At 41.1% G+C, this 25,262-nt stretch overlaps 1 protein-coding gene and 1 long non-coding RNA gene across 26 annotated transcripts in view; both read right to left on the bottom strand.

The window, feature by feature from the left end:
* The window catches only part of SLC8A1 (solute carrier family 8 member A1), a 447,983-nt gene that overhangs the window by 375,451 nt on the left and 47,270 nt on the right, over window positions 1–25,262 (bottom strand). For 15 of the 25 annotated variants that reach the window (XR_015137133.1, XM_086327309.1, XM_086327294.1 and 12 more), the window contains exon 2: window positions 5,849–6,002. The exons of 2 other annotated variants lie outside the window; for them this stretch is intronic. Coding sequence is in view for 16 of the 23 variants with exons in the window: in XM_086327309.1 (XP_086183435.1) it covers window positions 5,849–5,887 (39 nt within the window). In the remaining 7 variants the exon portion in view is untranslated. Of the gene's footprint in view, window positions 1–4,576; window positions 5,175–5,848; window positions 6,003–6,098; window positions 6,827–25,262 lie in introns of those variants that run through there. 8 more of the 25 variants (XR_015137134.1, XM_086327303.1, XM_086327296.1 and 5 more) reach the window with 3 other exon arrangements.
* LOC147363455 (uncharacterized) lies at window positions 2,042–4,022 on the bottom strand. Its single transcript, XR_015137170.1, has 2 exons — window positions 3,557–4,022; window positions 2,042–2,413 (listed from the first exon to the last, which is right to left on the bottom strand). It is a non-coding gene; the product is annotated as an uncharacterized LOC147363455 (long non-coding RNA).

Raw genomic sequence — 25,262 nt, 5'->3', positions numbered from 1 at the left:
ATCCTCGGGACTTCTCTATCTGCCAGATGATCCGACAAACCAATCCAAGTTAATAAATGAACAGATGCGAATGGTTTGTGAGAATGAATGGGAACTCTTTTCTAGGTTATCCCACTGCATTCTATTAGGGATTTATCCCACTCCAGCACTCTTGCCTGGAAAATCCCATGGACAGAGGAGCCTAGTGGGCTGCAGTCCACCGGGTAGCGAAGAGTCGGACACAACTGAGTGACTTCCCTTTCACTTTTCACTTTCCTGCATTGGAGAAGGAAATGGCAACCCATTCCAGTGTGCTTGCCTGGAGAATTCCAGGGACGCTGGAGCCTGGTTGGCTGCCGTCTATGGGGTCGCACAGAGTCGGACACAACTGAAACGACTTAGCAGCAGCAGCAGCAGATAGAATTACTTTATTTAAATGAATGCCTGTAATAGTGAGAATTCCTGATCCTACATTGGTAGACAGATAAATGCTTTGAATCCAGGCATGTTCTGTGCTTCTCAAATCACTTTCTAGGCAGCTGCCTAGAGTGTACTTGCCCCTGCTCACAAACACACTTTCATCACTTCAGCTGCTTTTCATCACTTCAGCGCTTTCCCCCTCCCCCATGGTCTCCTCTTCGTCCTGAAAACTGGCTACAAAGTTTCAGATGAAGAGAAAACAGGATTCTCATGAAACTTTGTACTTACTATAGTTTCCTGACTGTACCCATCAAAGGAGAAATCACAAATGTAGACATAAAACACTTAAGGGTTCAATACAGAGTTGTCAACAAAGAGAGCCTACAGAAAACACTTGAAACACAAGAGCTGGGAGCAACTGTCTTCCAAATTGAATCAACACACTAGTAAAAGACGCCTGATCTCATTTGTATTCTCAACTGCTGGTGATGAAAATATATCAGTAAAAGTAGTTTACCCTAGGAGTCTCCAGTTTGGAAAAAGAGCAGCTTGATATTCAAACCCTGCTGAGAATCTAAGTCATTTATTAGTTGGAAGTTTTCAAAATACATGTTGTATAAAATATCTTTTGTGAAGAGTATGTGTTTGTATGCCCACACGCACGGGAGGCTGAGGACAGAGGGAGACAGGGAGAGGAGATGCAGACACTTTCACACAGGGAGAGCTATCTTTCAGAAGAGAAAAAAAGGAAACTGAAAATAATCCCACTGCACTTAATGAGGCCCCACCGAATTAGCCCTGAGTCCAGCTCAAAATCTCAGAGCAAGACTCTGCAAGCTCACTTTCCCAGAACCTAGTCCATCTTGAAGAGTCAGAGAACAAGTGACATTTGCATCCACTAAATCTCAAGGACGTCTCTCTCACCTCTGGGGGTAGATCTCGCTTTGTTCAGAGAGAAAATTGGAAACAGCTAGTTGAGCAATCTACCAGCTTTGTTAGCCCCAGTTACCACTGAAAATTAGAACCAAATTGATAGGCAGCTGAGGGAATGGATTCTGAAATCCAGAGAAAGTCAGAACATTAGCCACAAGAGGGAGCAGGAGAATCTGATCAGATGGGAGACTACTTGGTACAGGTTATGAGGAGGGGTCTGACCATGAGGTATGTACAATATTGAAAGACATTTTGACAAGAGACATTTATCCCTTAGAGGGAAAAAAAAAAAAAAAAGGATGGTGGAAGGCTCAAGAAGAGAGATCTCGGCACGTGGATTCCTCAAGTTTTGTCAGCCCAATGTCAAGCAACAATTTTTAGAGACAAGCAACATAGATACACACTGCAAAAATATCAAATGTGCAAGTTATGTGCTCTACCATCCTCTTTATGTGCTTCTTTTTCCACATTTAATTTCTGTTTCAATTTAGATCTTGTGTATTTCCATGATGATGGGACAGATTGCTTGCTTCTCACCTACTTGCTTTTCTCCATCTACCTGAAGGCATCACAGAGAAAGGGCCTCTGTTACTGAACTACAACATGAAAACCAGATGGTACAGTCCCCAAATGCACTTACTTTGAGAATAACCCATCCATAAGCTAAATGCATGCTTTATACTTTCTTTAAAAGGGAAATGCAACTTGGTAGGATCTACAGAGCTTTTTTCACCATTTATTTTGTCAAAGAAACAGATTAAGTACTTACAGGGAAGGAGATATGCGTTTACTTTGCAAGATAAATAAAACTATTTTTGTCTGGTAAAAAAACATGTTAAATATAGGTTTCTAACAAAATGCTGAAGCTCTCGAAATATTTAATTTTCAAAACATAGTGAGTTATTAGAGAGAGCAATTAATACAATTCCTACAAATAGTCCTGTAGGTGTTACTGACTATACTTCACCTTCCTTTTGTAATTTCACTTTCTTTTTGTCATTTTATTTGGAGTTAACACACTGCTGGGCCATGCATTTTTCTTCCCTTTCATGACCAACATATGGGTTATCCAGTACTTAATCTGAAAAGATACAATAGAAACCATTAAATAGTAATGATAAGTAAACTGACAGTAGGTAGATACACAGATGTAAAGCACAGCCTTCATATTCTAATTCATTACACTCCTCTTTCAGCCCTGCTAAGGTTTCAAGGCAGAGTAAAGGCAGTCTGATCGTCATGGACACTCACATCCTTTGCTGTCCCTGCACAGCTCAATAGTGAATAACAGTTTACCTCTGTGCAGGTTTTTGTTGTTTGTTTGTTTTACTTTTTCCCTAGGAATTAGTCATGCCATACTTAATCAAAGAGCCAGTTTAGGGGAGAAAAATGAAGGTTCCTTCTTTAGTAGGTGGGAGAAATAATGAACTAGCCCTCACATCCAAATGGAATCCTTCAAGCAGGCAGAGTCCCTAAAATGAAAACCATTTAAGAAAATACATTTTGCTTCTGATGAAATAAGCACATCTGTCCCCGCCTTCTCATTCAGGAGGCCCCAAAGATGGAGCGAGCTAGTTCTCTTCCTTCCTCCTTTTTTTTTCTCATGCTAACCTCAAAATTGAGCAAGTTTAGCAAACCCATAGAGGTAAATCCAAGTAACAGAGAGGAACCTAAAAGCAATCATTCCTATTACAGCTTTGTTTTCTTTTCTGAAATGAATGAAATATCTAAATATATTTTCCTCCCTCTTTGCCTGACTTGCTGCAGGAGCAGCTCTGAGAAAGAGAAACCTGCGAGTGAGGAGTGAGTGTGTATGTTAGGGGGCTGTGGATGGGAGGTATGCTTTCAGAATCCCCTCCTGATTGCTCCCCATTTCCCTCAGGATATATCTTCACACAGATACTACAGTGTGGATGTTCAATTGCTCTAACTGGAGAAACTCAAGCTATGCCTTTAACCAGATCTGATCAGGCTCTCCACCTACTCCACCAGCTCCTCCATGACACGGATGTCTGTACTGTCTTAACGACCGTCATTTTTAAAAAAGCTCCTTCCACTACACCTACTGATATCCTTTTTTCTCTCTCTCTCTCTCTGTTTTTAGTCTTTACACCTCCAGCAGGACAAAGTTTGTATTGTTATATTCACAACCACTAGTGGCTGACTAGCAGTAGAGAGAGAGCGCCTGCGAGGGAGCCAGGCAAGAGGGGGGTTAAATAAATACCTAGTGCAGAGGCGGACTTTCTTTGCACAGACTGCGGACACCATGCACAACGCTTTCTTCACAAAATTCTTTGTTACATTCGATCACTCTGCTCACAACCCAACCATTGCCACTTTGTCTGGAGAGGGAAATACGAATTGCCAGCCCAAGCCATTCATCCAGAAGCCACGAGGGAAGGGGGATTTTATACGCCAAGGATGCACACATACTGTATTTTTAAAAGCATCGCCTGTGCAGATTTGGTTTCCGTAGCCGACTGTCCACCCATAAGACCTCCCTCTTTTTCATTAAGGAGGAGCCAAGAAGGATATCCTCACATCTCAGAACACAGACCATTTCCCCAAGAGCCAGCAAAGCTCCAGAGGCAAAGGCGGATAATGCAGCGGCAAAGTTCCCCACGAATCTCGGGGGCAAGCTGCCTGTGCCCGCAGCATCCCCAACGCACCCTCTAGCAGAGTGCCCAAAGGCTGGGACCCTGCAGCCCACTCCCCCCCACCCCCCGCTGCATCCTTCCCTCGCCTGTCCCCCCCGCCCCGGCCACACCTCCCTCCTTTCCGCAGTCCTTACTGAAGGAGCACCCAGGGCTGGCCGGAAAAGAGGAAACTCGCGAGTGTGGGCTTGGGGAAGACCCCAGGGATTACCAGGGGGACGGATGACCATGGAGCTGAGCCCAGTGGGTGGGGACGCCTGGATCCCCAGCAGCGCGGCATTCCGGGTGGACTTCGCTCTCAGCGCCCTGAATCCTCAAGCCCAAGGCGGTGCAGGGTGCAGCACCCCTCCTTAGCAGCCCTTTCTTCCTCCGGCAGGCGGGTACACTCAACGACCAGGCGCACCAGCCCGAGCAATTTCACTCTCCGAGCAGCGCGTACACCCCAGATATGGGTAGGGATACACACACACACACACAATTTAGGAGCCGGTCCTTTCCCAAAGCGGAGGGAAGTGGAGCCTTCTGAACAAATGGAAAATAGTTGGCGGTATCTGACCAAATCCCTTCAGCTGCCCATCAGAAGATCCTACCTGATTTGGGGGAGTGTGACTGGATCCTTCTCCGGTTCCTCCACGCTAGTAGGAAAGACGGCGCACTCCCTCCTTTTTAAATAGCTCCCGAGCTGGGAGAGGTCGCTCCCATCTTCGGGGGGAAGCACAAAGCGGACGGCGGGTGGGCTCCGATGCAGCGCCGGCGCGAGCAGGAGCGGCGGCGGCGGGCAGCCGGTGCGCGCGGGCGGGAGGCAGCGCGGAGGCCGGGAGGCTGGGAGGGCCGGGGCCCGGGCGGCGCGCGCGCTCTCCTCCCTCTCTCCCTCCCTCCCTCCCGCGCACACTCGCCCGCCCGCCGCCCGCAGCCTCGCACTCGCTCTCACGCGCGCTCCCCCCAGCCGCCGCCGGCGCCCAGGCCCCCAGCGCGCCCCACGCCGGCGCCCTCGGCCACCGCGGACGAGCAGAGCTGGTCCGTTTCTGGAGCTCCGGGACGGAGGGGAACAATTCCAGCTTCCCAGCCTCTGCCGCGGAGGTCTGTCGACGTCCTCCCAGCTCTCAGTTCTCGGCCCTGCAGTGCGTTCGGGCCGCGCGCGCTAGCGCTTTCCCCGGCGCCCAACCCGTGGGTTACACGCGCAGACCCGCGCTGCAACTTTTCTTTGCCGCCTTCCTCACCCACAGACAGAACCCCAACCCCGGCTTGCCTACCCGTTTCTCACCTCTGAAATTGTTCATCCAGATATATCTTTCTTCCTCCACTTTCTATCCCTCTGCTAAAGAAAGCTTTCTTTTAGCAAAGGGATCCGGGGATGTATCAATGATTTTTCTCTGAAATCCTCACTCCGTGTTTTTCCTACTTATCGGAACTGTCCAGAAATACGCTAGCTAGGAGCTGCTGACACAAGCAGATAAGGAAAGGGCGGGTAAGGGGTGGTAATTCCCCAGCCAAGAACTCCGAAAGATTCTCCTTTGTTGGTGTTCCCCTCTAAGATTGCAGCTCACCTGAGAATAAAGACCAAGAGGCTGTTTAATGAGAAAGCCCTGAAGCTTTTAAAACTACAGAGAGGAGTAAAAGCTGAGCAATAAGGTTAAGCTGGGAAACATCTAATGCAGCAATCGACGAACCATTCATTGCCCTTTCCAAGAGAAGCATTATCATTGCCAATACATCACTTCGCCATAATTAATAAAGGAGTATTGCGCCAGGCCCTCGCCCTCTTGACAGCTCATTCATCCTTAAGAACCCTTAATGATTTGGCAGGATGAAAGGCTAGACCCGCGGTGGAGTTCACAAACCTGGCTGAATATCAGACACACCTGGGAAGCTAGTGAAAACTGCAGATTGTAGCGTCGCATCTCGAGACTCTGATGTAGCTTCTCAAACCGGGCTCCAAGTTGGTATTTTTCAAGCACGAGTTGATGTTCGCCACTCACTGGTGTGGTTTGCTTAAGTGTGGAAGATCAGTGGCAGCTGTGTCAGGGGGTGAGGGTGGGAGGGAGACGGGAGGATCAGACTCAGAGTTGCGTTCCATAGTAGACTCCCCCCAACCCCCAACCCTGTACTTACTGCTGGGCTCTGGGCTGCCAGGTCACAGGAAAAGAGAAACTCTGACTCCAGGAAACCCGCTGTTTGACTGTGAGGCAGAGTGTGAGGGGTAGGAAAAGTAGCTCTCCTTTGCCTTTTTGCCAATTCTGAGAGCACCTCAGAATCTCCTGGGGAGCTTTTAAAAATCCCAATGCTTAGGCCACACCCCAGAGAGAATATCTTGGAATCTCTTCCACGGGGGTGGTGGGTGAGGGGTTGCTCAGGCATCAATAATTATTTTTAAGTTTTAAGTTTCCCTGGTTGGTGCCCCATGTGTAACCAAGGTTGAGAATCATGTTCTAGGCCAATGCTCCTCAAGCGTGAACCTGCATATGAATCAGCTGGAGACTGCAGTTTCTTATGCTGTAAATCTGAAACAGGCCTGGTAGCTGCACTTCTAACAAACTCACAAGTGATGGTGATGCTGCCTGAATGAGGACCACTCTTATTAACAGAGGCATGCGGCCTCTTCCTGGTGGTTGTGGACACTGAGCTTGTTAGAGGAAACTCCGAGCTTCTTGACTTGTATATTCCTAGGAATCATTCTTCCCCAAGAACATGTTCCTCCCCTCTGCGATGAGTTAAACTTTCTCAGAAGCCACTCTTCACACAAGCGGTTTATTAGACTGCACTGACTAATGGGTATGAATAGAATGACATGTGGGGAGACACAGAAGGTTGCCACCTCCCTGTTAGCATATGTCCTCAGACAAAAATTACTTAGGGTCCTGCCTTCAAGAGTGTGAGAGGCAGACATTTGGCTCACACTCAAGGAAAGGGGCTTGAAGAGAAAAGTGGCTGCTTTGCAAATGACATTGGGAAAGGCATATAACTAGACTCCACCCGTAGGAAATAGGACAAAGCTGACTGAATGCAAGAGCTAAATGAAAATGTGAGTGGAGTACATCTTATTGGAATGGATTTTGTAGAAAGGGTGCGGCCTGTTATTGGTATTATGGATCACTTAGTGAAAATTCAGATTTTCTTCACAGTGTAAGCATGCTTGTGACACATGGGGTGATAAAAGCCCTGTTATTAAATGTCTGTATTCCAGTAGTGCCCCAAATCTATCTTGTCAGCTGTTGAGAGGGCATTAAGACAACATCATGTTCTTTTTATTCCTGTTTTTTTCCCCCAATTTAGACTATTTTGGTTAATTTTAATATTTGACGGGGGAACTACATTCATTGGTCTTCTCTATTTCCTAGAACCATTAAAAGGTAGCCTAGTGACTTGGCACCATTTTTGATTTGGCTCAATTTATGACCCCTTAATTTTTTTTCCTTTCATTTCTCACTAAAGGCATTTTTATAAGGGTTCCTGGGGCCCAAGGCAAATCAAACCTTTCGTTCCCTCCTAAATGTCATACATGACTGGATTTTTATTACAAGAATTATCAAAGGCTACATCACTGACACAAAGCTCTAGGTAAAAAAATAAGCTGCTCAGGCTGTGACTTTGGAAAGAAAAAATGTTGTATGTAGGAAGACAGTGATTTACATTCCAATGGCAATGCTATTTCCTAATTGTATTCTTGTGTATTGATTGCCAGTCTTTCCGCTGGACTTAAGAAATAGTTGTGGGCCTCCACTGTTATCTATCCCAGTTGGCATAACCATCTTGCAGACTCCATAGGGATATTATTAAGATTTGGTATATTCTAAAGGTGGTTCAGATTTTCAAGAACTATTTGCCTACAAACCGTCAGGGGATCTTTTTGCAAGCTCATTTGAAACCAAATGAAATTGTTGTGAGTTAGGCAATACTCTACTCTTTTGTCCAGCCTATAGGAAAATTAGACATGTGATCAGGGGTATCCCAAATTTTAATATTGTAGTAAAGCAATCGACAATTTTTCATCATGAGGAAAACAAATACTTCATTGTAATTCGTTTCACTTTGAATGACTTAGGTCAAGTTACCATCCTTGTTTTTGGTTTTGTTTTTTTCAGCACTTGGAGCTTTTTCAGTGTATTAATACAGCGCAGGATGGAAAAAAGTCAGTTTTCATTCCAATCCCAGAGAAAGGCAATGCCAAAGAATGCTCAAACTACCGCACAATTGCACTCATCTCACACGCTAGTAAACTAATGCTCAAAATTCTCCAGCCAGGCTTCAGCAATACGTGAACCGTGAACTTCCAGATGTTCAAGCTGGTTTTAGAAAAGGCAGAGGAACCAGAGATCAAATTGCCAACATCTGCTGGATCATGGAAAAAGCAAGAGAGTTCCAGAAAAACATCTATTTCAGCTTTATTGACTATGCCAAAGCCTTTGACTGTGTGGATCACAATAAACTGGAAAATTCTGAAAGAGATGGGAATATCAGACCACCTGACCTGCCTCTAGAGAAACCTGTATGCAGGTCAGGAAGCAACAGTTAGAACTGGACATGGAACAACAGACTGGTTCCAAATAGGAAAAGAAGTACGTCAAGGCTGTATATTGTCACCCTACTGATTTAACTTCTATTCAGAGTACATCATAAGAAACGCTGGGCTGGATGAAGCACAAGCTGGAATCAAGATTACCTGGAGAAATATCAATAACCTCAGATATGCAGATGATACCACCCTTATGGCAGAAAGTGAAGAGGAACTCAAAAGCCTCTTGATGAAAATGAAAGAGGAGAGTGAAAAAGTTGGCTTAAAGTTCAACATTCAGAAAACAAAGATCATGGCATCTGGTCCCATCACTTCATGGGAAATAGATGGGGAAACAGTGGAAACAGTGTCAGACTTTATTTTTCTGGGCTCCAAAATCACTTAAGATGGTGATTGCAGCCATGAAATTAAAAGACACTTACTCCTTGGAAGGAAAGTTATGACCAACCTAGATAGTATATTCAAAAGCAAAGACATTACTTTGCCAACAAAGGTCTGTCTAGTCCAGGCTATGGTTTTTCCAGCAGTCATGTATGGATGTGAAAGTTGGACTGTAAAGAAAGCTGAGTGCCAAAGAATTGATGCTTTTGAACTGTGGTGTTGGATAAGACTCTTGAGAGTCCCTTGGACTTCGAGGAGATCCAAACAGTCCATCCTAAAGGAGATCAGTCCTGGGTGTTCTTTGGAAGGAGTGATGCTAAAGCTGAAACTCCAGTACTTTGGCCACCTCATGCGAAGAGCTGACTCATTGGAAAAGACTCTGATTCTGGGAGGGATTGGGGGCAGGAGGAGAAGGGGACGACAGAAGATGAGATGGCTGGATGGCATCACTGACTCGATAGACGTGAGTTTGAGTGATCTCCAGGAGTTGGTGATGGACAGGGAGGCCTGGCGTGCTGCGATTCATGGGGTCGCAAAGAGTCAGACACGACTGAGCAACTGAACTGAACTGAACTGAATATAGCTCTAGGCATCCCCCATGTCTTTTCCTACTCTGCCCATGTTCACCATTCACCTATCTGCTCCTTCATTGGTTTAGTTTGATACTGATTTCCTCATAAGAAAAAAGCATTTTAGCATCCCTAGCTTTAGCCATTCTCCTGCACAGGAAACTCAGGTGAAACACTGGACCAGGTTTTCTTTGCTGCCAATGGGACCCACGGTTTTTGCTTCAAGGGTGACTGTGGGGATTCTTGTTGACTTCTAAGTGCTATGTTCCCCCTCCCTGGGGTCTTGTTCCTGCAATTAAACTTTTACTTCTCTATTTTGTTTTGAACAGTTGAACCTGTTCTAGTCAGTGGCCCATGCTGGTGGGTGGGAGCAGCCTTCCCAGTAGACTCAGTTATAACCCTTTCTTCCTCAGTGCTCTGTCACTGTAAAGTCAACCACTTCCTCTGAATTTGTCAGTCTCTGCATAGCAGAGACTTGCACTTCTGCATTTGAATAACTTACAGTCAACAGTTGACCTTGTGCAAAATCCTGACAGTTTCATTTTTTATTTCTGCCTCAGTACGATGAGGACATTATCTAGTTTGTACTTTCCAAACTTTACCAATGGTGAGTTTACCAGTCAGTAACTCAATAGCAGAATCATTATCTAGATCAACTAGTGGGTCAGAGAAGAACAGAGACTGGTTAAGAAATAGACTGGTTAAGAAAAGACTCTCTGGGTTTGAATCTCACCTCTGCCTGTGTGACCTTGGGAAGTTTTTTTAACCACGGTGTCTTTCTCTGGAAAACCTGGATCATAAATCTCCTTCAGGGAGTTATGGAAAGGATAAATGTATATAATGTGCTTGACATATATGTACTTGCCTTATCACAGAAATTACTCAATTAGTGGTATTATTATTATTGGTAAATTTCCTTAAATATTATATCCATGAAGCCAAAAATAAAAGTTTCTATATAATTAGGTTCAACATAATTAGGCCATCCCATTACTGATAATGATTATGCTGTGGTTTTTGTTATTTGGGCTTCCTTGATGGCTCAGATGGTCAAGAATCTGCCTGCAATGCAGAAGACCTGGCTTCCATCCCTGGGTTGGGAAAATTCCCTGGAGAAGGGAATGGCTACCCATTCCAGCATTTGTGCCTGGAGAATTCCGTGGACAGAGGAGGCTGGCAGGCTACAGTCCATGGGGTCACAAAAAGCTGGACACAACTGAGTGACTAACACTTTCATTTTCATTTTCATGCTGTGGTTTTCATTGTATGGAATTCTACACAATGAATAATCCAGGAAAGCGGATGTCCCTATAGTTGAGAGTAGTTTCCCTCTCTATAATGAAAGAAGCTGCTGTGTGCTTTCCAATTTTATAAATACAGAGTGTGGTTACTGCATCCTCCCTGGATTACAATATTTCTTTTCCTATATGTTCCTCTTTTCCTATGATCCCCTCTCTAATGTAATCTCAGGGTTTAATTTCCAACAGAGCCATTTTCAGCAAATTCCAGTATGAGGAAGATTTTGCTTTTTTGTCACATTAATTTTCTTAACAGAGGACCTTATCTAGAGAACATAAACTTTTTCACTAAGTTTGCACAAACTTTCATCAACATTGATTCAAGGACTCCATCAATAGGGACTCAAGATGAAATCCCCAGAGTCCTCTGTACCCGGCAGTTTATTCCTCAGAATCCAGTTCTGAAGCAATGTCCCTGAAAGATTGTACTTTAGATCTTTCAATAAATCTCCTTTCTTTGGCATTGCCTATGATCTATAGCTCCCTCACTGCATCTTCAATTGCTGACCACTGATTAGACTCTTCTGAGAACTGACAATATTTGAGTAGAGACCACAGTGCCCAGACAGTAGCCCTTGAAAATGTTTATAACAAAGATACCTAAGGGAGAAATGGACTGAATTTGTGGGTGACTTAAGCCATGGCCTTAATGCTGCTGATTCTGCTACCACTGGAGTGTCTGGAAATAATGACATTATATGCTCTTATCTCTTTAAAAACTCAGAATCTTACACAGCATGACCTAAAGGGTCCTTAGCAATTACAAAGAAGGAAAGTTCAGAAACTATATTGTTTCCCCTTCATTTTAAAATATTATTCTGTCTCACAGAAGTCTTTGCCATCTTTGGATTTGTTTAAGAATTTCTGAGAGTGTAGACCAAAATGAGAGTGTAGACCAGTTAGTTGTATAGATAGTAAATTTATTTGACATCTACAACCTAAATTTTAGATAAGAAATTCTTAAGCGCTAATGAGGGAACTATGATTACCCTCATTTTTACAAGCTGAGAAAGTACAAAGAGATTTGCCCAATCCTGGCTGCACATAAGTATCAGTTGTTTCAAAATAATACTGAAGCCCCGATCCACTTTTTAGAGATTTTGTTCCTACTGGTCTGGAGTACGGACACTGGCATTTTTTTTTAAGTTTCTTGGTTGATTCTAGGTTCAGCTTGAGCTAACCACTAGCTTAGGGTCAAATAGCTAATTAGTGATAAAAACAAGTGAAAAAATTCTCTTTACATCTGCCATAATTCTGTTTCTATCCTGCTGCTACATTGAACATTGGTATTTAACAGGACACAAAAATTCCGACTCTTCTTGGAAATTTAAGATAAATTAAAAATGTTTAAGGGCCTTTTTTGAGTCTCTAAGAGACTCAAGTGGGTACTGTAAATGACCTTACAAAGATAGATGAGCAGGTTGGAAGAGATGATCAATAAAGCAAAGTCTAAGACTGCAGGGCCTCTACCTGTCAGACCCCAGCATCTAGAGTGGCTCTGGGTTCATAGTAGATAAATCAATGAAGCACATAACTGTCCCCTGACCTTTCGGGGGGCGGGGGTGACCTATGTAGACAAAATAGGGGTTTGGGTCATAGGGGAAAATAAACACTTTGGCCCCTGTCCAGTGCAAACTGCAACTTAATAGCAATCATCTCCTAGCTACAGTGCAGGCCCTAGTTAGCAACTGACAGTAGTCACCATATCCACACTCACAGTCCTGCCTGGCCACCTGCTCTGTGATGACAGACAGAGCAGGAGGCCAGACCACACAGAGATGCAATCTGACCAAGCCTCAGGCTTGAGCCTGTAAGCTGACCCCTTGTCAGTTATCTCAGCAATTACTTTTAAGCTCTTGTTTGACCCAGTTTGTAAGCATGTCAGAGAATCTCTTATTTCCTGTTAAGAGGGGTTCTTTAGGTATGTCTTATATGCTTATATGTTTATATGCTTATATGCTTATATGTTTATATGTCTTATATGCTTATATGCATATAGTTTCACTTATTAATTTTTGAAAATCAAGGAACCAAATAATTTCCTGAGAGGTTCAAAACCAGTCATTAAGCAACTCAAATAAAAAGCCAAAATAACTGGGGAGAGCAGAAACGAAACACAGTTGAAAAGTCATATTAATTCATTTTTTCATTTATCTCTTTATGATTCATTCAAAAAATATTTATGAGGACCTACTCTGGGCCAGGCACTGTCCCAGATGCTCAAGACACAATAGTGAAATTAGTAAAAGTTCACACCCTCCTAGGATTTACATTCCACTAGAGAAAGAGGCAGAAAGCAAAATAAATTAACACACAGTGTCAGATGGAGATACTCCCATGAGAGAAATGAAGCAGGGAAAACAAGATAAGAGACTTTGGGGAAAAAGTACGAGTTTAGGTGGTCAGTTTTTCAGAGATCAGTTAAGACTGCTCACTGACAGCTTGAGTCCTTTTTTGAGAGTCCCAGACCAATGAAATGATAGAGCACTGTGCTTTGTGTGATCATTTGCTCCTGCCTTGAGTTGCGGTTCCTTTAGGAATTCCCACCTCAGAGCTCCTGGATTTCATCAGGGCTAGGTGCAGAGGCCTAGCCACATGGCTTGCACCTCTGCAGTCATGAGCTTGTGTATGTGATATAGACCCAAGAGTTGTTCCATAAAGACAAGACTGCTGCCAGAAGCTGCACATAAAATGGTTATATTCCTTTCAAGGCAGAATTGCAGAGGAATTCTAAGTTCCCCTTTGGTTTCATTTAAAGAATAGCATGTAATGAATACATCTGGATGGCAAACATTACACAAGTAAGTTCTCATGGGTAAACCGCTTGCCGCAAAATTAACACCTCTGGAGAGGAGGGAGGGGAATCCCTTACAAGTAAATTGATGGTTCTGGTGCTGCTTTCCATGAGTCTATCATGCCTGCTTTGTCCTTCTTCCCACATTCTTATCTGACATTACACAATACAGATTCCATATGCACACATACACACACACTCTTACACAAGCACACAGTCACTCATATCCACGAATATGAACTGTGGCCAAATATGTTATTATTGGAAAAATCACCATTTGCAAATATGGAAATAATAGCCAACCTGTCATTCTTTTCTACTTTTATTTAGCACAAATAGTCTTTTATTTGCCAGGTCTTCTATACTTGGGTTCAAGTCTACTTAAAAGCTCACAGGCTAAAGCAGTTTATGGCCTATTCATTGCTCTCCTTTGAGACGACAACAATAGATTTGAAGCCTAACAAGAATACCTGAATTTCATATTTTATTGCTCTTAGAAGATATTTTTTGGTTTTCTGATTTCTTTTGTCAAAAAAAAAGGTATCTCTGAATGTACATAATGCTCAAGAAAAGACAGATTTTAGATGGAAAAATTATTCAACACTGCAAATGCCTACCTAACTCATATGAAAGGATCAGTAAGTATGTGTTAAATAAATGATGCAAATTCGTGGGACATGCCTTATTATAGGACAGACATTTAAAGAAAACTTAGCAGAAGATAACTGAATTTTTAAATTATTCAGGCAGCAGATAGTAAGCAACTATTCCATTCAGCAGCATGAACTAAGTCCTGTGGTCACTAAAAACTGAATTACATACTTCCCATGACCTTTTGGAACTTAGTCTCAGAGCTAGAACTAGACCCTGGAGATTTTTGAGCATGTGAGTCCTGAAACCAGACAAGTGCTTTAAGAAGGTGCATTAAAAAAAAAAAAATGTGCATCTTAAGTGGATGACCTGTAAGACTGGGTGTGGTCAAGGATAAAGAGATCCATGAAGAGATAGTCACAGCCCACAGAAAGCCAAGTGAGACAGTGACTGGAGAAGAGAGGCAAAAAATAGTTACTTTTCGCCTTGGCTCAATTTTTGGCAGAGTCCCATTCCCCCACTCAGCCAAGTATTAAAAAAAATAAATAAAAATGGAATTTTCATTTTCGGAGGAATCATCATGGATGGTTTCAATTGGAACACATCTGACTTCTATAATGCTGTTAGTATTCTAGAAACTCTCCTTAAAGTGGTCTGCTAACATGGCAGGAGGCAGGGTCACCTTCTCCAGCAGGCAAGGGAAGCACTTCACCCCTGAGAAGCTGCTCAGGGGTGATAAAGAGCAGAGGACCCCTAGTTGGTTTTAGTATCGTGTTTACATCCTCTGCAGACGATGCACCCTCTTATTCTTTGTGCCTTAAATTGACTCTTCCCACTGCCTAGTCCCCTGGATGCGCAGCTGTCTTTTAAACAGGTTGTAGAAAGCAGAGAATAACTGGTTGTGTTTGTATGACAGCTAGAGCTTAATTGTAACCAGGGAACAGATGAAAAGATTCTGTCTCCTACTCGCTTCTACCGCCTCTCCATGAGTAAATCTCCAGACATTTAAATTTGCTGTGTGTGAAAGCCAAATGGAGCCAATTTTGATGAAGTATGGACTTTATAAAGAGCCTATTGCTTCCCTTAACTATAGGTTCTTTTAATATTACTTTAGAAATATACAGAATCAGTGAAGAGAATCCAAATGGAATCATTACATTTAATCAAACCTTTTTGTCTTTTGATTTTGTATATATTCAGAAGAATATTGTTTGCTAAAAGCAGTCATATTTGTTGGATTAAAAAAAAGAAAGATAAAGCTGTTTTGGTTTTCTGTGTGTGTTTCTTACATCTCTGTGACACAGCCTTGTGCTGTGCTTAGTTGCTTATTTGTGTCTGACTCTTTGCTATGTGACCCCACGGACTGTAGCCTGCAAGGCTCCTCTGTCCATGTGGATTCTCCAGGCAAGAACACTGGACTGGGTGGTCATGCACTCCTCCAAGGGATCTTCCCAATCCGGGGATTGATCCCAGGTCTCCTGCATTGCAGGCCACTCTAACACAAACTAGAAAATTGTACATTTGTCATTACGGGAAATCTAGTGTCAATTTATCACTAATACCACTTGATATTTAAGACTTATCTTTTAAATGGAAAGCATAGGCTTTTTTATCTTCATTCCTTGTATTAAGGTGAAATGTTATTTGTGTAAAATTTTAAAACATTTAATTAAGTATGAATTATAATTAAATACATTTAAATTATTTTAATAAATTTACTTAAGTAAATTTATTTGAATAAATTAAAAAAGTTATTTATATATAAATACTAATGTCAGAAAAATCCATAATGAATTTTCTGACAAGTTTGGAACCTTCTTTTTCTGTGAGAGACAGTGTCTTATGATCAGAGCAGATATCAGCTTGATTTTACAGACATGGGCTTGAATTTTGGTATCTACCTGCTTTGTTCAGTGGCTCAGTCACATCTGACTCTTTGTGACCCCATGGACTATAGACTACCAGGCTCCTCTACCCATGGGATTTCCCAGGCAAGAATACTAGAATGGGTTGCCATTTCCTACTCCAGGATTTACCTGATAGGGTTCCCCCGATAGCTCAGTTGGTAAAGAATCCGCCTGCAATGCAAGAGACCCCAGTTCAAATCCTGGGTCAGGAATACCCACTGGAAAAGGGATAGGCTACCCACTCTAGTATTCTTGGGCTTCCCTTGTGGCTCAGCTGGTAAAGAATCCACCTGCAATGCAGGAGACCTGTGTTCGATCCCTGGGTTGGGAAGATCCCCTGGAGAAGGGGAAGGCTACCCACTCCAGTATTCAGGCCTGGAGAATTCCATAGACTGTACAGTCCATGGGGTCTCAAAGAGTCAGACACGATGGAGCAACATTCATTTTCATACAGTTATAATTATTCATTCACTCACTTATTTGAGTATTTTAAAGTTACTATTAAGCAGAGCGTAATTAGACATAAAGGGGTCATCAGTGAACATGTGAACAAATGGGGCTTTTATCTTGGGAAAAAAAGGAAGTAGCAAAATTACACAACTTTCTAACAAAGAGAGCTGACCTTTTCTTAGGAGAGTCAGTTAAGGTCTAAAAATGGCTAGGAACTGGCTAAGGGCAGAGGAGGGTGAATTCAGCGTAGTCTTGAGCAGAAGAAACTTCAGGTGCAGAGGTCCTGTGTTGAGAAGGAGCAGTCTAGTACTGTTAGTAGGTTGGTGGGAATGGTTGAGGTGGGGGTGAAGCATAAAAAGTGAGGGAGAGAGAGATGTGAGCAGGGGCTACAGCATAGGAAGGGCAGTCCGATACTATAGAGTTTGGTATTTGATCTCATTCTTAAGATCAAGATAACTTCCCTGTTCATTCTGAGGACTTCTTTTAGTTTCTTATGAAACAATTAGCTTTGTAAGTACTAAACTCTCTTCACTTTCCTATTCTCCTGGCTCACACATATCTTCCCAAGTTTGGTATTAAGGGAGAGACTTAACTTCTTAAGTCATGTGTTTTAGACATGATTTTATTTATCACTGTTGTGTCTTCTCAGGGGTCACCTGTATGATTATCAATACTCAAATTCTCTACTAGTTTGCTTTTTAGATTATTCGATAGAGTCCCCTTCTTCATATGCCCACATATCTTCCAGACATGCTTTCTAAATTACTTTAATGAACTTATGGATAAGAAGAACTGTTGATAGCCAAAGTGAATAAAAAAGCACTGGCTCAATTCTGGAGTGGAGACAATGTATTTTATGACTTTAAAACACTCCTATCTTTTCACCTGTTTATTTGCTGTGAACATTTCTGCATTGTATTATATAAACAAATTATTGATTATGTGCAGTAAGCTAGCCATTCTGTGATGGGTTGTAGAAGGATAGTATTCAACTGGTTTCTCCTTTTTGAGGTCAAGAGAGAAGGCTCCCAAGAAAATTGCTTTAAAAATTGTAAAAAAGTGAGACTGGTATCAAGTTTCCCAGTATCGGTTTACTTCTGAATCGTGTACTCCTGGAGTGGAGGAAAGACCACTTGGGAGAAATGGGATGGGGTGGTCTCTGAAGTGGGGCTTTAGTGGGGAAAAGAGATAAAAAACATTGATTTATTATAAAATATTGACAGATATTGAGGAGGGCATGGCAACCCATTCCAGTATTCTTGCCTGGAGAACCCCAGGGACAGAGGAACCTGATGGGCTACAATCCATGGGGTTGCAAAGAGTCGGACACAACTGGGTGGATAAGCAGACACATTGACAGATATCAGAGTTAGTAGGTAGAATTTGAAAAAAAAATATCCAGGAAATAGGTTATATTATCATTTGTTATGAATTGGGAAGTGCTTCATACTTCCTTATTTTTTTCAATTAATTAAATTATTTTTGGCCACACTTCGCAGCATGCAGAACTTCCCTGACCAAGGATCAAACCCATGCCCCCTGCATTGGAAGTACTATGTCCCAACCACTGGATCACCAGGAAAGTATCAATTAATTTTATTTCAGAATGTTTAAAAAGTTGCTGCAATATATTTTTATAAAAGGGGAAAGATGGGTCTGAAGGAATGATAACCTTTTCAAGTTTGTAACTCTCTAGGACTTACAAAAGCAGGCTGCCATGGCACGCAAGGGCAGGAGTTGGGAGAGAAATTTAAATCAATTATGATCATCAGATTGAAATTTAAAAGTAAAGGGAATGAGTCAATTACAAGAGGCTTTTTCAATAACTAAAATGGACTGAAAATTTTCTGGACTGATATACACTCTTTAGGAAGAGCTTCTCCAGAGCCCTGCTGGAGGCTTTCCTTGGAAAATGATTCAAGGGTCTTTTCTGCAGCTATTGTATCCAGTTGAGTGGTCAGCTGTTGCTGCTATTCAGTTGCCAAATCGTGTCCAACTCTTTGTGACCCCATGGACTGCAGCATACCACACTTCTCTGTCCTTCACCATCTTCTGGAGTTTGCTCAAACTCATGTGTATTGATTCAGTGATGCTATTCAACAATCTCATCCTCTGTCTCCCCTTCTCCAGCATCAGGGCCTTTTCCAAGGAGTTGGCTCTTCACATCAGGTGGCCAAACTATTGTCCTTTGAGCTGTTTTGCAGATACTAAAACTCTCACCAGGTGGAAGAAGTTAACTGTATGCTGCTCACAAGCACATATACCCCAGACCAGTTGGAACCAGAAGGTGATGATGCTGACTTCCAGTGACCTCACCACTAACCAATTAGAAGACTGTCCACATGTTGATCACACCCTGCTCCTTGAATGCTATGACTCCTTACTACCCCTGCCAGGCAGGGTGGGACATACGATTTTGAGGGCAGTATCTTGTTGTGGCCTCTCTTGCCTGGCAAAGCAAGAAAGTTAATTCACAGATATTATGTACCTTAAGAAACCTATTTATGATTACTTGACATAATTAAATTATTTCTAAATGGCCCAAGATAGCATTAAATATAATAGTGCCTAGGTATTGAGATTAATCATAGACTTTATTGGAGTTGGTTGTCAAAAAACAGAATATGCAGGGAAAGAAAGAAGCAGGGTACAAGTCCTAAAAGGTGAATTAAGTTGAGAGTGAAATACCACCTGGTGCATACCAGGGGGGAAGCTAATTAAATCTTCTGAAAGGAATGGAGTGGATCCCCAAGGCTGGCTGGAGGCTGAGCTGGTTAGAACATGGTGTTTATTCTGTCCCTTAGGGTGCTTATCTGACCCTCAGAAGGGTCAGTTTCAATTATTTAGCTTTCTCAATTGTTCATCTTCAATTTTCATCTGTCCAAAGACTCTACTTACTGTTAACCCCAAGCTGCCCACCTTGAAAATGTCTCCTTCTGTCCAAAGCTGAGAATGTGATGGGGATTGATGGACTCAACCTCACTTCTAAAGGAACAACTCGATGTAACAGGGTTTGCTCTATAGAGCATCACCCTGTAGATCGCACGGTAGCACTGCCCTCCTAAACAAGAGGTGATGTTGCTAAGTGCTGTTATGTATGGCTGGCGGGAAACAAATGGCTAAACTGTTTCCTTCACTTTTCTAAAATATCTTTCTCCTCTTAATTAAAAACATCGGTGGCTGCTGTCTTTGTCTCCTATTTTCTCCTGCAGAATGATGATTTACTACCTTTTTGCTCTTTTCAGAGGCAATTTCTGCCTTAATTAAAAAAAAGAGACATATCTCTTTGCATATGACACTCACATAAATAACTTCTGTCCTTGTTATTCCTTTCAGAATGCTGTCCACTTTAATTAAATCCTGATTAATTACCATTTTCCCCATTTTTGCAACACTTTGATTCACTAGCATGTGTGTTCACCATCTTTATCTATTACACTAAATGATATTGAGTTTTTGTGGCTCTCACATTCATAATCTTCACAAAATTATTTTTATAACAAAATTGGATTTGAGACTTTTCATATATGACCTTATGATTGTGCAAAAATAAATTTAATTACTCTTGAGTATGGGTATGCTGCTGCTGCTAAGTCACTTCAGTCGTGTCTGACTCTGTGAGACCCCATAGACGGCAGCCCACCAGGATCCCCCGTCTCTGAGATTCTCCAGGCTAGAACATTGGAGTGGGTTGCCATTTCCTTCTCCAATGCATGAAAGTGAAAAGGGAAACTGAAGTTGCTCAGTCATGTCCGATCCTCAGCGACCCCATGGACTGCAGCCTTCCAGGCTCCCCATCCATGGGATTTTCCAGGCAAGAGTACTGGAGTGGGGTGCCATTGCCTTCTCCGTGAGTATGGGAATAATATTAAGCAAATTGTTTCAGCCTCTTCGATCCATGTTGTTTATCTATAAAATGAGAGTGTAGAACTGACCTCTGCCTCCTCCTTCAATTAAAACATTGAGATTCCATGATATAAAGTCTCACTATTTACTCCTGGTTTCAAAGTTTACTTCACATTATTTGATCCACAGAGTGCCTGAGAGAGGTGGTATGTAATTATTGATTTTTCCCTTCATGACTGGGAATTCTCTAAATTTTGTTCAAACTATAGTCATTCATTTTCCCTGGAAAGATAACTTTGAGATAATACTAACTTCAGTGGTACTTAGTTTTTAAAAAATAAATGGTATTTATGTACTCTTTTACTATTTACTATTATTGCATTTTGGAGAAACAGGCTCTTTCCTAGTCATCTAAACAGTTATTTTTAAAATCAACAAGCACTCAATTATTTTGATTATGAAGACTTTTCATGTCTTTCCATACGGTTCTTTGCTCCTTCTGAAACAGAAAGGGTTTTTGGACTATTATAATTTCTATTTTTAATTTCTTCTTATTTGAAGTAGAGCTACTGTATTTTGTGTATTCCCAGTGTACATAAATATTTTTTATGCCATAACTATATTTAAACACATTCTTCATGTTTTATTGTAGTAAATCTCTGATATGCATAAAAGGGCAGGGAGACGTAGAACCAGTTCCCATGTATCTGTCTTCAGCCTCACTGGTTAGTGACAAATAGCTTTGTGCATACAGATTTCCCTTCCACCTTACAGGTTTGATTCTTCGTCTTCTTCTTTTTTTATATGTTTAGGATTTTATTCATTTATCTCTTTCTGGCTGCGCTGGGTCGTCACTGTTTTCTTCCAGTTGTGGTGAGCAGGGGCTACTCTCTAATTGCTGTGCTGGGGTTTCTCATTGCAGTGGCTTCTCTGGCGCACAGGCTCTAGGACATGCAGGTTTCAATAGTTGAGGCACACCCCTGGCTCTAGAGCACAGGCTCAGTAGTGGTGGGTCACAGGCTTAGTGACTCTGCTGCATGTAGGATCCTCCCAGATCAGGGATCGAACCCATGTCTCCTGCATTGGCTGAGCAGGAGCCACCAGGGAAGACCCAGGTTTGATTATTTTAAAGCCGCTTCTGGATATCACATTTTCCTTTTGTCTTTCACTGGAGAAGGCATTTAAGGTGGTGGCTTGAACCATGTCAGGAGGTTGCTTGGTTTTCTCGGGTACCTCCCATGTATACAGGGGATATACATGTTATTAAACTTCTGTTTGCTTTTCACCTTTCAATCAGCCTCTTATCACAGGCATCTCAGCCAAGAGCCTAGAGTATAGAGGAAAAGTTGTTATTCCTCCCCTACCCTCTCATCATCTCTTTGGTTACCCTGAAGTTCAATTTGAGCAGTGTTTTAATACTTGCAATAAATTCCCCCTGTGTACATTCTTTCCCTATTTTCTTTTATTTGAAATAATATACAAGTCTATGTAGTTCCTTTAGAAAACAGGATGTAAGTAAAAATGTTAAATAACATTAATTTAATTAAAGCTCCATACTTCATGGAAACTTTAAAAATTTCCCTTTATGTTTAAATCTAAATAGCTTTTCTAGAGGGCAATCTGGCAACCTTTTTATTTTTATTGTGCAGCCCTTTAGTCAAAGTAAATCTACTTCAAGTAACTTATCCCCAGACAATAATTGAAAAGTCTGTACAAATATAAATGCACAGAAATTTGACACAGCGTTGTTTATAGTAGCAAAAACTTATTGCAAACAATCTAAGTGTCTAATAATTGACTGGGTAACACATGACAATCATCATGGCAGCCATTAAAGATGGAATTACAGCTCTGTGTTGACATAAAAAGATTCATATATAGATCAGTATGGAATATTGATCTTTATTGACATGCACATATGTTGTGTTAAAAGCGTATTACAAATAGCTGGATGTTTTATTTGTAAAATGAATAATTTTATGTGAATGGATACAGATATGTTTATAAATGCATAGAAAAATTCTGAAACCTATCCTTTCAAATGTTACTTATATTTGTTAATGTCTGGATGGTAGCATTTGAGTAACTCTCTCTACTTACTTTCATTAATACATGAATCTGTTTCACAATTAACCATGAAAATAAATTATTAATTTTATTTATTTTATGAATAAAAAAGCATTTTCAATCAATGGTAGACACTTATTTAATAAAAAAACCGATAAATCAATTTTCAATTTGTAAATAAATATTTCTGTTTAAGCCTAGCAGGTACCACTGTTTCTTCTTATACTTAAATCTCATGGTGCAGATTATAAACAGATAAGTGGTTTTTATATACTATGATTTCTACAGGCCAACTTTTAAAATTTTATGTCTAGATTTAATGCTTCTTATCACCTGTGAAATTGCTGATTTTCTACTGAACCGGACTGAAGGCAGCTTTACATTGAAGGTTCAGTTGCTCAAACAGAAACCTTTTCCAGTGCTAATGTTCTGTGGTACATGGAGCCTCTGTACATAGTATATTGTATAATTTTTAGAACCATCCTCTGATGTAAGTATTGATAACCTTATTTTATAAATGAGAGAGAAAATCCTATGTTTACACAGCTAATAAAATCCTAACCTGGGACTTGAACCCAGGAATATCTGATCAAGTCTATTTTTTGCCTTCTTGACCACTACATTCCCATAAGACTCTCATTCACTTCTTCTCTGCCTGGAAGGTCTTATCTGACAAATCTTAAGCACACTGAGAATATCTTATTTAATTTGCTGCCACCACATCTCTGGAATAGATGACCTTATCCATCAACATCTAAACTATTATGGCACCAGCACAATATCAGCCCCTGTTAGACAGGGACAGACTACTTCCCCATCATCCTACGTACTGAGATGGTAATGAATTGTGAGCTAAGCACACTGAATTGCTATTTCTGCCTAAAAATAATTTTTCTCCATCAGTCACATAGAGGAAGTACACCCTTCATTAAAATAAGTAGTTACTGAACTCAGGCATCTGTCTGGAAATACCGTATTCATATACCCCAAGGCAATCAAGTTAACAGGAAATCTGAAATGATCTGCAATTGCATTGAGTTGAAACAGGTTTTTTTTTAATTACAAATATTGGATAACTTTAGTAAGATAGGGCAAGACTTGTTCTTAACTGAAACGTAACACCAAATTTTAATATAAATCTTGAAACATTTAGAAGATGTTTACCCAGCTGTGATGCATCATCTAACAAATGAAAGCAATAGAGCATCAAGTCTATAATACTGTGCACTCTTCTTTCTTGGTAAAGGAGTAGCCTGAGATGGACTATAAAGAGACTTGACCCATATCTAAACCAGGAGGATTATATATGTGGGCATGGAAGCAAAGCAATTAAGGTGAAACGAAAACCAAGTGCTGTGCGTGGTGACATTCTGACTGGCACATGTTAAGAACATGTCCATTTCACATGCAGAAATTTAACTTACACATTGTGGAATAAAAACAAAGACATTCTAACATGCATCACCCCAGGTAATCTTTAATCTCTGTGATCTTCGTAAAATTGTTCCTTTTAGAAAATAGATATGGAGCATTCCACCCTACCACACCCCTGGAGTTGGTGAGAGTATGAACTTATTTCATCTGCTTACCAGTCCTTTGGTTTAGGAACTAATATTATCCATATTTTAAAGAAACATAAGCATAGAAATGTTGAAGAAATTTAGGTTGTTAGGTTTGAGAATCTGAGCTAATGGCCACAATGCTATACCTTAAAGTTTTCCATGGCTTACCATTTGGATTCATGTTTGTAAAGCTTTAGTTATCTGAATGTGCAAATAAGCTGAAACAATTGTCTACATGTACACTAAACACATTTTTGGAAAGAGAGAAAGACATAATGCATGTCAAATACATACATACATACATACATGTGGTGGTTTAAACAAAAAGTCGTGTCCAATTCTTATGACAGCGTGGACTATAGCCTGCTAGACTCCTCTGTCCATGGGATTTTCCAGGCAAAATACTGGAGTGGGTAGCCATTTCCTTTCTAGGGAGTCTTTATAACCCAAGGATTGAACCCAGGTCTCCTGCATTGCAGACTGATTCTTTACCTATTGAGCCACCAGTGAAGCTTATATAAATGATTTTCAGAGACCTGAGAAACATATTTAACTATAGTGATCAGGGCTATTTATTTTCCTATACACTCATCATCTTAAATTTAATTTATAAAATATTTACTTAGGGATCTATTTGTTGATAGTTTAATATCTTAGAGCAACACTAACTTTGTGGTCCACATTAGACTCTTAAAAATTAGTGAGGGGCTTTCCTGGTGGTCCAGTGGTTAAGAATCACCCGCCAATGCAGGGGACATGGGCTCAATTTCTGCTCAGGGAAGATCCCACAGGCTGCGGAGAAACTAAACCCCAGCACCACAACTACTGAGCCTGTACCCATGCTCCGAGACAAGAGAAGCTGCAACAGTGAGAAGCCTGTGCACTGCAATGAATAGTAGCCCCCACTCACCACAACTAGAGAAAGGCCATGCACAGTAATGAAGCCCCACCACAGCCAAAGTAAATACATGTATTAATGAAATAAATCTTTAAAAAATAAATAAATAAAAATCAGTGAGGATCCAAAAGAGCTTTGGCTTATGGGGTTTTATCTATAGATATTTATTTTATTAGAAATTAAAAGTAAGAATTTATTAAACATTTATTCATTCATAAAAATAATTTATTAAACATTTACTCATTCAATAAAATATACCCATTACATATGAACATGAACATTTATACAAACTAAATACATTTTCTGAAAGAAAAATATTCAGCAAGAAGAATGATCTTGTTTCCAATATATGCAAATATTTTTAAAGCTTGACTTCAGAGAAGACAGCTGGATTTTCATC

The sequence above is a fragment of the Bos grunniens genome, chromosome 11, assembly GCF_055505025.1.
Source record: "Bos grunniens cultivar Pamir isolate PY7600 chromosome 11, Bosgru_T2T1.0, whole genome shotgun sequence".
In the NCBI taxonomy this organism is placed as follows: domain Eukaryota; kingdom Metazoa; phylum Chordata; class Mammalia; order Artiodactyla; family Bovidae; genus Bos; species Bos grunniens.
Note: the sequence above shows the minus strand (reverse complement) of the source record. Positions and strands in the feature narration are given on the sequence as shown.